General features: G+C 44.2%; 1 protein-coding gene across 2 annotated transcripts in view; it reads right to left on the bottom strand.

The window, feature by feature from the left end:
* Positions 1 to 12453, bottom strand: part of CPAMD8 (C3 and PZP like alpha-2-macroglobulin domain containing 8) — a 510164-nt gene that overhangs the window by 381933 nt on the left and 115778 nt on the right. For both annotated transcript variants that reach the window (XM_029614183.1, XM_029614185.1), the window contains exons 10-11: positions 2820 to 2928; positions 1326 to 1553 (exon numbers count right to left, since the gene is read on the bottom strand). In XM_029614183.1, coding sequence (XP_029470043.1) covers positions 1326 to 1553; positions 2820 to 2928 — 337 coding nt within the window. The remainder of the gene's footprint in view (positions 1 to 1325; positions 1554 to 2819; positions 2929 to 12453) is intronic.

The following is a 12453-nucleotide window of genomic DNA, read 5'->3' as shown; positions in this document are numbered from 1 at the left end:
AGAACTAGGGGTGGGTGGGGGATAACTACAACTCCCATAGAGCCACAGGGCTGAGGGAATGGGAGATTATGCAAGACCAAGAACCAAGTGGTGACCTGATTAAGAAGGAGCTATCGGATATACAAAGCTGGTGGGGAAACAAAACAGAGGAGGAGAGCATGGAGAAAGAAAGAGTGGAAGCTGCTGGCATCTCACAGCAGAGAGACCCCAAATGGATTTGCAGCGGGAGGAGTAGGATAATCTGAAGTCCTTGTTGATGGAAAGTAAATAAATCAGCTTTTGGGTTTCCTACAAAGAGGAGGTGGAAATCCTCCCCAGCTACAGAGAAATATCCAGGCTAGAGGCAGGGCAGCCAGCTTTGAATTGCAATATATATATAATTACTTGTGCTGGGGACAAACCAGTCAGCAGGGAACTGCTGTCTATAAGTGACAGTACTGGAGGAGAGAACCAGAGCTATTCCAGCCTCAGATGTGCTTTTAGCCTGTATTGCAGCTTTGTTGGTCGTAGGATCCTGCAGAGGGAACTGGCCTTGGGAAGCTCAAGCAGTGGAATTCTACCCGGCAGGTCCCTACACTGGACATATCCAAAATCAATAAGGTTAGGTTTAAAGTTAACTGGCCAAAGTTAGCTGGATAATGTTAATCACAGATATTCAGTGGGATGTTTATCCCAATGAAAAGTCTGGGCAAGTTATCCGGCTAATGTAGCCAAATAACTTATCTGCTAGCTAGTTTACTGAATATTGAGCCCTAAATTACACAGAAAAAAGGCACTGATTTCCAGCTTCACAAGATTTTCTGCTATCTAGTAGTGTGGCAAATCAAAGAACCAGCAATACCCACCAAAAGTAATATGAAGTTCCATTTAATTTAGGGAAGGTCATAGGATGTTCAGTTCATGGTTCACTTCTGCCCATGACTTTTTTTTTACATAAACTTCAGGCAAAGTCCCTTTATCTCCCTGTGCCTTTGAAACCCACTTGACAAGTCACTGACTTTCCCAATGCAACAAATGTAATAATTGCTTACAACAGAAATGCAGAAGGAAGGTAGGGAGTCTGAAACATTTGTGAAAATAAATGACAATGCCTTGTATTTAAGGAACTCCTAAAGATAAATCCAGGGTCAAGCAACTCCTCTCACATTCACCCCTCCCAAAAAGCAATCACAGGTGACTGCAAAGCAAATTTTGGCTGGCTTGTATATTCACCTTTCAGACCATCTTTTTTAGCAAAGGCTAATGACCATAAATCAACTTTTTCTCTCAGCTTGATCACACCAAAAACTGAGTTCCACCTCTAGCACATGCAATGAAGTTAATACCTTTCCCTTGTATGGAAGACCAGGTTTGAACTGTTTTCGAATGTCCCTTGTGTACTTGATGTCTATCAGCTGCTTCTGAACAGGCACAGAATTGTCAAAGGTGACCTGCTTGCTCCCATCCACACTGTCTACAGTTGCCCAGATGTCTACCGTGCCTCGAAAGTGTTCCGGGATGTCAACGGGCATCATGTCTTTCACACAGATGTCGAAGGAGGCAGACTCATGGATCTGTGAAAAGGGACACCACCATATTTCTTTTGCTATTCAATTTGTTTGCATTGAAAAGTCTCTTCTCACCTTTGGGAGGGGGAGAATTTGTACTAATATAGGAGGAGGAAGAGGAGATCTCTTACTGTATGTGGAATATGGATCCCTTTGTTTCGGTATTTAGAAATTGATCTTTAAATAAGGTTAAAGAAATGCTAAATATTAGATGAGCCTTGCATGTTTGAAATTATATTTAAAAATGTATCATAAGTAAAGTTCGATTGAAGGTCATCATACAAAAATAAAGTTTAACAGAATGGTAACCTTTTGTTTTACTATATAGAAAGTTTATCTGAAAGTCTGTTTACATGAGGTAGAAACTATTGCTAGAGTTTTTGAATGCAACTATTTTGTAAATAATAACTTTGCAGTAAAACTTTTAACTGACACAAAAAAGGGTATTACAATTTGCTATGCACTCTTATGAAATACTGTGCAGAATGCAGAACGTACAGCCTCCTTGTAGGGCTGACATTTTATTAATAGACACAAGGGCCTATGCTATAGGCAAACAACAGATGTCAAAACATGAGATAAGTAGGTGCATCTCAGTCCAGTTTTCAGTGAAAGGTGCCTACACAACTAAACACCATTATCACATGCTGGCACTAGTGGGCAGCTTTGAATTGCATGGACAAAGAGATTGAATTACTCTAGGGCAGGGGTTGGCAAGTCTGGGTCCTGGAGTTTCACAAAGTGTTCTGGTTTTCTGTATGAAGTATATTTACATTCGCTACCTCCATTACATGCAGATACATCTCATGCATATTCACCTTGTGGCACTGCAGGACCAGAGATGGCAATCCCTGCTCTGGGGCACACTGGCAGGACAGTGCAAGGAAGCTCGTACAGACCCTACGCATGTGAAAACTATTCATTTCATTCCTGAGGAGATATTAGCATTTAAAGATTTTGAATAGTGCCTCCTACTAAGGTGTTCCCCAACACTGTAAATCTCAGGAGCACCAATATACATACAATATAAGTACAGTATGGACAGATAAGATGACTCAGAAGAAGATATTTAAAAACAAGGAATGTGGTCATAACCTAAGATGCATACGTGTTATTCCAAAAGAGTGTGAAAATAAATACAATCACATATTTTAGGAGAAAAACTTGAGCCCTAAGAATAAGACCAAATAAAGATGTCACAATGTCAAGAATCAGGCACACTGATATTTTGAGCAACTTAGCTTGTACAGCTGCTTTTAAGGTTCTTCTGACCTCCATAGTTTTCAGGAGTGGATGACCAAATTCATGCCTGTAGTATCCAACACCATTAACCGTCATATTGATGGTTAACCTCCCAATCACTGGTTTCCCAAATGTGTATCTGGAAAAAAGGCAGAATCAGAAGCTAAAGAAAACAAGAGAAAGAGAGAAAGAAGCACATTCAGCACTAAACAATTACAGTACACTGCTGACAGGATACATAGCTTACACACAGCAGGGCCGATGCAACACAGTGCGCTCAGCCGAGCATTCACTCTCAATGCGGAAAAAAAATGTGCATCTCGGACGCACATTTAACTGTCATCTATTAATGCCTGCCTGGAGCAGGTGTTAATAGCTGAGCGCATCTAAAACAAGTACAGAAAAGCAGAAAAAATGGCGTTTCTGTACTGCCTCCTACTTAATATCATTGTGATATTAAGTAGGATGAAAAATTCAAGAAACAAAGTTTAAAAAAAAAATAAGTCTGGTTCAGGAAACGGACGCTCGACTGACAAGCGTTCATTTCCTGAACCCTCGACGTCGGTTTTCCTTACCGGTGGATGGCCGAGTCACGAAAACCGATCGGGTTCTCGTTAGCGACCCCCTAATTTAAATATTGCATGGCGCCCCCTTGGGGGTGCCTGGGGCACATTAAGAAAGCGGGCGCTAACTGTTCAGTGCCCGCTTTCTACGCTAATTTATTGCCTGGGCCCGAGTCTCAGACCACTAAAGGCTGAGTGACGACGGAAAACAAAGCATCCCTCTTTATTACAGTAGGCTGACTTTATCTTTCTCCCAGGACATCAGGATAGTAAAGCCTGGGCTGTTTTTCACAGCATAAGGCTACCTCACTGGAGCACACGGCTACGTTTAGCACAGTTAAATCCAGCCCAGGTGAAATGCATCGTGACTAAGGATGATCTCACCATACAGGGGCCCAGGGGAGAAATTAAGGAGTGGGCTTCCACCCCTTACCTCCTGCCGGGTCTCTTCCAGTCTGCTCTTACCTTTGCATTCTTCCCCCCTCCTCCCCTTACAAATTAGGCTTTCCCTTTTGCCCACAACACTTTTCTGTGTTCATCTTCAAAGTGTAAAGGAGGGGTCGGGGGTGGGATTGAAGGGGGATCCCAGAAGACCAGCCGAGGTCTTGTAACGAGATGGAGGGGGAGGAGGATAAGGAAGGTCAGAGTCACTGTACTACCAGGTTTCTTTCTACAAGAGGAGGACTGAGAGGGTATCACCAGTTCCAGCGAGGCTAGGGGGACGCAAAAGGTTCACGCATAGATTTGCACCACCTCCAAGGACAATGCAAGTCTATGAACATAAGCAAGATGGATACCTTTTGAAAATCAAAAGATATGCACAGTTTTCCCCTCCAATCACCTTACATTCTCCTGGGAACACCCTTTTTTTTTTTTAACAGCTAAACACTTGAATTGTGAAAACATATGCCTATATTTAGCTTCTACACCCTGGACGAAAGTTCAAACTCACAGGCCGATACAGTACAGTGTAATAGGGCCCTCAACATGCAAATGCATGTTGAGGGCCCTATTAGATATGAGCGTGGGATACAGAAAGTAAAATGTGCAGCCAAGCCGCACATTTTTGACAGGAGGGCGGCTGTCAGCGGGTTTGACAGCCGAGGCTCAATTTTGCCGGCGTCGGTTCTTGAGCCCGCTAATTTCTTCCAGCGCCAGGAAAGTGCACAGAAAAGCAGTAAAAACTGCTTTTCTGTGCACCCTCCGACTTAATATCATAGCGATATTAAGTAGGAGGTCCCGAAAAGTAAAAAAAAAATAAATTTGAATTCGGCCCGCGGCTGTCTGGCTGAAAACCGGACGCTCAATTTTGCCGGCGTCCGGTTTCCAAGCCCGTGGCTGTCAGTGGGCTCAAGAACCGACGCCGGCAAAATTGAGCGTCAGCTGTCAAACCCGCTGACAGCCGCTGCTCCTGTCAAAAAGGAGGCGCTAGGGACGCGCTAGTGTCCCTAGCGCCTCCTTTTACCCGGATCTACTGCGTCACCTAATTTAAATAGAGAATTGCGCGCACCGGCAAAGGGCCGGTGCGTGTGCCGGGAGAGCGGGCGTTCTTCCGCTCTCCCGTGGACTTTACTGTAACGGCCCGTCAGGGATCAAGAGCCCCTAATAACAAGGCCTAGATTCCGTTGTGTTTGTCTGGCTGGATTGTTTGTTCATTTAAGAACATTTCTGTTAGAGATTTTTTAATCAGTTTAAGTTCCCTGCAAATATTACTGCAGCTTCACGGACAACACGGCTTGGTGTGTGGGGCTCAGCTCCGTTAAGAAACAAAATTTCAAGTTGAACTTAAGCACCTAAGTTTTCAGCTGAAAATTGTTTGTAAATTTGGGAGCTTAAATCTTGCAATTCTTTCACCTAGATTTAGGTACCTAGGAGATGGCAATTTTCAAAGTCACTTCCATGGGTAAACATCATTTTACTCACAGAAATACCACTGCAGGTAAAAGAACCTGTGCTGGTCACAGTGTAGGTACTTTACCTGCTGGAAAAAAAAAAAGGGGAGGGGCAAGGTTAGGGCGAGGGAGGGTGAGTGCATGTGGGGATTTAATTTTGAAAGCAAAAAGTACACGGGTGTTGAATACTTGCTATTCTCCCAGCTGCCTGTACTTTTAAAAGGGAACTGTTATGGGCAGTTTACCTTTGAAAGTTAGCTTGCAAAACCACAGGTACGATTTAAGTCCCACAGGAATTTGGATTATTGTTCCTGCCTCCTCCCCCAAGCTTTTTTTTTTTTTTTTTTTTTTTTTTTTTTTTTTTTTTTTTTTTTTTTTTCATTTTATGTCTATGGGGCAAATATTTTTTCTTGGATGCATGAAAACTAGTACCAGACTGCTTTTCATTCTAAAGATTATAGGTGTTTCATCTTCAGCTTTGTGAACACTCAAACGGACAGCACAATCCATGGAGAAAAAGTTAGTAAATATGGCGATTATTAAAAAAAATAATATTCTAACCTTTCACCTAGAGATAGAATGGCGTGAAGGGGGTACACAGCAGTAAAGCAATGTATGAAACAGAAGAAACCTGGGGATGACATAAATTTGACCTCGGGCATGTCACATTATTTTCCTTTGTTTTCAGTTTACCTAACTGTAAATGGATGATAATAATAATAATAATAGTAATATTAACATTGTTTCTGTTCCCTTATCCTATTTAAAAGCTCACGTGTGGAGATCACGTGATGTGGTGAGCGAAGGTGGACGTGTGCAGGAGAGCTCCGGGTGCCTCGATCCATTTTTTTTGATAATCTGCAAGTAATCCGGCACGAAAGCCCTCCCCAAAGAGCTCAATCTACATTGCTGACCTTTTACATGTCGATCACCAATTACATGAACCGCTCGCCAACAGCCATGCCGATCAGATCCGTGCGAAGAGATAAGGACAAGGCAAGTGCTGGGGATCCTAAGATGGCGGCGACCCCAGGATCTGCGGGGCAGAAAGGCCAGGATCCTGATCTGACCGAAAATTTCAGGGTCATCCTCATGGAAGCTTTGGACTCTAAGTTGGGGGTCATATCTACACAAATCGCGGATGTGAAATCGGTCCTAGATGAGTTAAGTCCGCGTTTGGACAGACTTGAAGGTCGGGTAAGCCTTGTGGAGGATGATACGTTAGCATTGACGGGTAAAATCATGGCCCTGGAGAAACTGGTCGATGCGCACGCTTCTAAATTAGACGATCTTGAGAACCGAGCACGGAGATCTAACATACGGGTGATGGGCTTACCGGAATCTTTAGTGGAAGGAAACTTGGGAACCTTTTTGGAGAGCTGGATCCCGGAGGCTCTTCACGTGCCGGAGCTAAATAATGTCTTCCGAGTGGAAAGAGCACACCGGCTGGGCCAGCGTAAGGAGGGAGAAACCAGGCCGAGGATGGTTATCTTTAAAGTTCTAAACTTTGCCCATAAGCAAGTCCTTCTCCAGGCTTATCGCAAAGTCCCGGACTTGGCCTATGACGGAAAGAAGATTCGTTTGTTCCAGGATTATTCGGCGAAGGTTTCCGGGTTGAGACGGGGCTTCTCCCCCATCTGCACAACTCTCTTTGAAAAGCAAGTTCGGTTCGCCTTGCAATTTCCCGCCCGCCTGAAAGTTTGGCACGACAATCAAATTTCTTTTTTTGAATCACCGGAGGAAGCGCAGAAGTTTATGAAGATGACCCTACATATCTGAATGGAACGGTACGGCAGCCATTTTGGTTTCACAGAGACATGCTCGACGAGGATCCGTGGGGACCCTGCAGCTAAGTTGCTTTTTTCACTTGACTTTGGGACTCTTTTCCTCTGCCCTGCTCCCCTGGGTTAACTTTTCGATGGTTTTTCTATGCCCTGCCTGGTACGATATTTCGTTGCGCAGAGACTGCTCCCTTCAGGGGGCTATGGACCTTCTCGGCGTGGCTGGCGCAAGATCACGCTGACTATCGGGTGGTGCTATCAACCGGGGGACTTATCCCTGGCTGACCATTAGAGAGGAGTAGTTCAGGGCGCCTCATTGGTACTGCTGAGATGTCCGCACATGTGTACTTTTGATCATAATGCGGCGGGGTCACCACAGTCCTTCTGTTGAAAGAGCTATGTTTGTTCTTTTTACTTGCCTCTCTTGGGGGAGGGGGGCAGGAAAGAGGCACCTGAACACATGTCGACGTGATCTCTTCCCCTATATACGGGGAGTTCATTGAGAGACTGGTTTCGACCCTACAGGAGAGGGTCGAGGCAGATTCTGTTGCGTTTGGAACTGTTTGGTTTTGGTTTCTAATGGGGTGGGGGGGGAGGGGTACTATAATTGGGGTAGTGGGGAGGGTAAGAGGGGTGGGGAAGGGAAGAGAACTTGTGTGTGTGGAATATTTGGGATGCGTATGGGTTGCTAAGGAGTGTGAGTGTTCCCGATGGGGCGTTAGACACAGAGTGAGTGCGTACGGGGGATTTGGATTTGGGTTGGTGTCTTTCAACTGGAAGAGGGCACGTGGGGAATTCACATTGTCTTTTTATTCGGTGGAGGGTAGAGTCATAGCATTAATCACTGTGGTACGATTCTTACCTTATCTTACAATGGGTCCTTATTTTTCTCATGGCTGATAACACCCGAATAATATCTTGGAATGTCAATGGTCTGGGATCACCGGTTAAACGCTATAAAATCCTCAAACAACTTAAATCCCATAAACCGACGGTCGCTTGTTTGCAGGAAACCCATCTCTCTGCACTAGAAAGCAGTAAACTCAAAAGGGATTGGGTGGGTGATTGCTATTACACTCAGGCTAAAGGGAAGAAAGGGGGAGTAGCTATTTTAGTAAATAAAGCTGCTTCTTTTACTGTCTCTAACACGGTGCGAGATGAGGAAGGTAGATTTCTCTTGGTGTCAGGCCATCTTAATGGTCAAGAAGTGACTATCTGCACTCTCTACGCTCCTAATGCCTACTCTCACCCCTTTTTCATTTTTGTATTGGAACAGCTGGTAGAACACGCCAAGGGTTATTTAATTGTGACGGGGGATTTCAACCTACCAGCGGATCCTTGCATAGACAAGACGCCTTCGAGTGCCTTGCTCCCTAACAGGGAGGGTAAGGGGGTCCCATTCTTATGTTCTGAGTTCTCTTTACTGGACATATGGCGGACGTTACATCCCACAGAAAAAGATTTTACCCACATTTCTAGGGTGCATGCCTCCCTATCACGTATAGATTATATCCTGATACCGAAAGAAGGGCTACATTTTGTTTCTGATGCTGTGATTGGCTTACAGGGGGTGTCTGACCACGCAATAATTTGGGTGGATATACATTTTCACGCTCGGGACAGTAGAGAAAGGCTGTGGAGATTTCCTGGCTTTCTTCGCTCTGACTTGCACTTCAAAACTTTTTTGCAAAACAAATGGGAAGAGTTTGTCAATCACAATAGCCAACATACCTCGAATCCGCAACTGTTTTGGGAAACAGCTAAAGCCGTTATACGGGGTGAAATTATTTCCTTCGTAGCGGCTAGAACGAAAAATCTTAACAAAACTATTCTGGAATTGGAAGGTAAATTGGGTAAGCTAAAACAGGAGTTTGCCTCCCACCCGTCTCCTACTTCTCAGAGGGCGTATTTCGCTGTCTTGAGGGATCTGAACTGTGTTCTACATCAGAGGGCACAAAGGGCCTTTCAAGTAGCGGAAAGGAACTTTTTTAAGTTTGGTAACAAAGCGGGGAAACATCTTGCCAATTTGGTTAGAGCTCATAGAGGGAAGACCTTTATTCCTGCCATGCGTACTGAGGGGGGCACTAGGGTCTCCTCCCGAGCTGAAATCTGTGAGGTTTTTCGTAAGTTCTATGAACAATTATACACAGATGACGTAGAAGGAGGCAGAGAAGAAGAAGAAGCATTCTTTGTGAATCTTAAGTTACCGAATCTAACTAAATCTCAGATATCGTTCCTTAACCGACCTATAATACCCCTGGAGGTTTTAGCTGCCATCTCAACTAGTAAACTGGGGAAGGCGCCAGGTCCTGACGGCTTTTCTTTTGATTTTTACAAGCTCCTACAACATCATGTTGCCAACCATTTGACTGATTTTTTTAATGATGCAGTCCATAAGGGGGCATTCCCCTCATTTTTCAATACGGCATATATAACGGTTCTTCCCAAATCCGGTAAAGATCCGCTACTTCCGGCGTCTTACCGCCCTATCTCACTGCTGAACTGTGATTTAAAGTTACTTGCCAAGCTCTTAGCCAACAGACTTAACGTGATACTCCCGCAATTAATCTCAGAATATCAGGTGGGATTTGTTAAAAACAGACCAGCCTGTAAGCACATTCTTAAATTGCTTTCAGCTATGAGCTCCTCCCTCTCGCAGTGTTCCCCAGCCTTAGTGATTGGTCTAGACTCGGAAAAAGCATTCGATCGAGTGTCTTGGCCATATTTATTCTCTGTATTACGGAGATACGGATTCGAGGGACACTTTCTGACCTATCTTCATATGTTGTATGCTCAGCCCAAATCGCACATAACGGCTAACGGTGGTAAGTCAGGAGAGGTACTTATACAACGAGGGGTGCGACAGGGCTGCCCCCTATCACCCCTTTTGTACATTTTGGCTATTGATCCCTTACTTAGGAAAATAGCGGGTTCTCCCTCCATACCGGGTTATGGCACAGTCCATCAAACATTCTCTATCGCTGCTTTTGCGGACGATATATTAATATACCTTACGGAACCACAGCGGTCCATAACTCCTTTGTTGGGTATCCTGGAGCAGTATGGGGAATTTGCTGGCCTCCGTATTAACAAGGATAAATCGGAAGCTCTGGATGTTGGGGGTAGAGTGAAGCCTATGTGGCGAGGCCCTTTTCCTCTTAAATGGGTAACTACACATATGAAATATCTTGGTATTCAGATACCGTCCGATGTGCGGGATTTCCATAGATTGAATGTGGAACCACTTTTAGAGGCTACATCGTTTTTATTGAGGAAATGGCAAGGTTTACCCTTGTCTATCTCTGGAAGAATACAATTACTCAAAATGATGATTCTCCCCAGATGGCTTTACGTCCTACAAATGACCCCGATCTGGCTGACGGGGAGGGATTGTAGGGGGGTAAATGCTCTATTTCGGAAATTCATTTGGAATGGACGTAAAGCTCGTTTATCCTTAACGATTCTATTTCAGCCCCCCAAAAAAGGAGGTATGGGATGTCCTAATTTACGTAGATATAATCTAGCGTGCCTTCTCAGATATGTGAAAGATATTCTGGGTAATACGTCACAATACACTCCCCTTGCACTCCTTTGTTCTTGGTGGCAACAGCAGTCCTTAAACCCCCTACTCCAACTCTCTAGAGCCCAAATGCCTGCGGGGTTACTAACGCAACCGCTGATTTGGGCAAGTCGGAAGGCCTGGGCGTATCTATGCGTTCAGGCGAAATTTTCCCCGTCACTTACACCTTTCCTAACGATCTGTGGTAACCCACTTTTTCCTCCAGCGATGTCTACTTCCGTCTTTCACAGATGGAGGGAGAAGGGATTAACCTGGTTGTATCAGTGTTTTTCTTCTGAGGGGGATCAGTTTCATCCCTTCTCGGACTTGCAACAATTATTCGACCTGGCGCCTTCAGACCATTTTGCCTATAGGCAATTGCGTGATTTTTGTAATACGCATAAAATGACCTCGCTGATTACGCCTCATTTCTGGGTGGTTCACAAAGTAGTCTCTATTCACAAACCGCAAAAGTTCACGATTGCGACTTTCAATCAGGCCCTACTGTTACATCTTCAGAGTGATGTAGCCACCAAAATCTGGCAACAATGGGTGCAGTGGCCTGAATTCACTCTTACCAGTCAGGAGTTTTTATCATGCTTTGAGAAGATCCCGGAATGGTCAGCGAATGTGCTGTATCGGGAGATCCAATTTAAATTTTTGAGACGGTATTATATGGCGTCTGACAGGGCTTTTTTGGCCCACATTACGTCCTCTGCCAAGTGCCCCAAGTGTAATGTAATGACGGGCACCTTTACCCATCAATTTTGGTCGTGTAATGCTATTTCTTTGTTTTGGACGGAACTTATTGGTACCTGCAGTTCTTTGCTCTCCATGGAGCTCCCTGCAGACCCTAATCTCTGGCTCTTTGGGCTGATGCAGACTTCCACTGTGGGACTAGGAAAGTATGAGCTGCAATTTTTACGTAGAGTAAGCCTGACTGGGAAAAAGGCCATTTTAGCTTGTTGGATTTCCGCAGATCCTCCTCAACATGACTTATGGTTCAGGTTGTTGATCAAGCTATTCACTCTGGAGTATACCTGTGCCCAAACAGCTACTGAACACAGACAGAAAATTATGGGTAATATTTGGAAGCCGTTGGAGCTATATCTTAAGCCTAACATAATACCCTGATTAGGTACTAGATGGGGAACGGTCTTTGTGGGCACTTGGAATCATTCAGTGGAGTAATTCGCACTCATAGCTAGACTCACACCCATGGGCATTTTCGTACCTCATCCAGGTATTTGCTGTGTTAGTCCAGTACTATGGCTTATCCCTCACACAAGTTCCAGGGGTGGGGGGGGGATGGGAAGGGGAAGGGGAGGGGGGATTGGGGATTAGTTGGAACTGTTAATCTGTTTATAACTGTTTATCTTGAATGCCAAAGTGTGTGCTACTGATTCTTCCCCATTATGTCTGCCTTGTTCTTTTATGATATCGGTTGATTTAGTATTTGAGATTGGAACCCGCACACCTAGAACCTTTTGCTTTATTGATATGCTGGCGCTTCTTGACTACATGTGGTTTACAGAATCCTATGTCATTGCTACAAGTGTCATTGCGTTGTCTGTCGTTATTGTAACAGACCTGTTATTGTGGGTTGCTTGTACATTTTACATTTTGGATTTCTATGTTCAAAACTCAATAAAAATAAGTTACAAAAAAAAAAAAAAAAAGCTCACGTGTCAGACATAAGCTGCCAAGAGGATATCTGCCCCAGAGATGGCTAAATGTATTATTTTTTTTATTATTTTTGCTTAATGTGTGTTTACAAATTGTATTTTTAATATACTCTAATTTTATTTGTAACCATATATTATTTTTTTAATATGTTGTCAGCTGCTTTGGGTGGCCCTACATGACCAA

The sequence above is a fragment of the Rhinatrema bivittatum genome, chromosome 8 (genome assembly GCF_901001135.1).
Source record: "Rhinatrema bivittatum chromosome 8, aRhiBiv1.1, whole genome shotgun sequence".
NCBI classification, from domain to species: domain Eukaryota; kingdom Metazoa; phylum Chordata; class Amphibia; order Gymnophiona; family Rhinatrematidae; genus Rhinatrema; species Rhinatrema bivittatum.
This window is presented reverse-complemented; position numbering and strand designations above follow the sequence as displayed.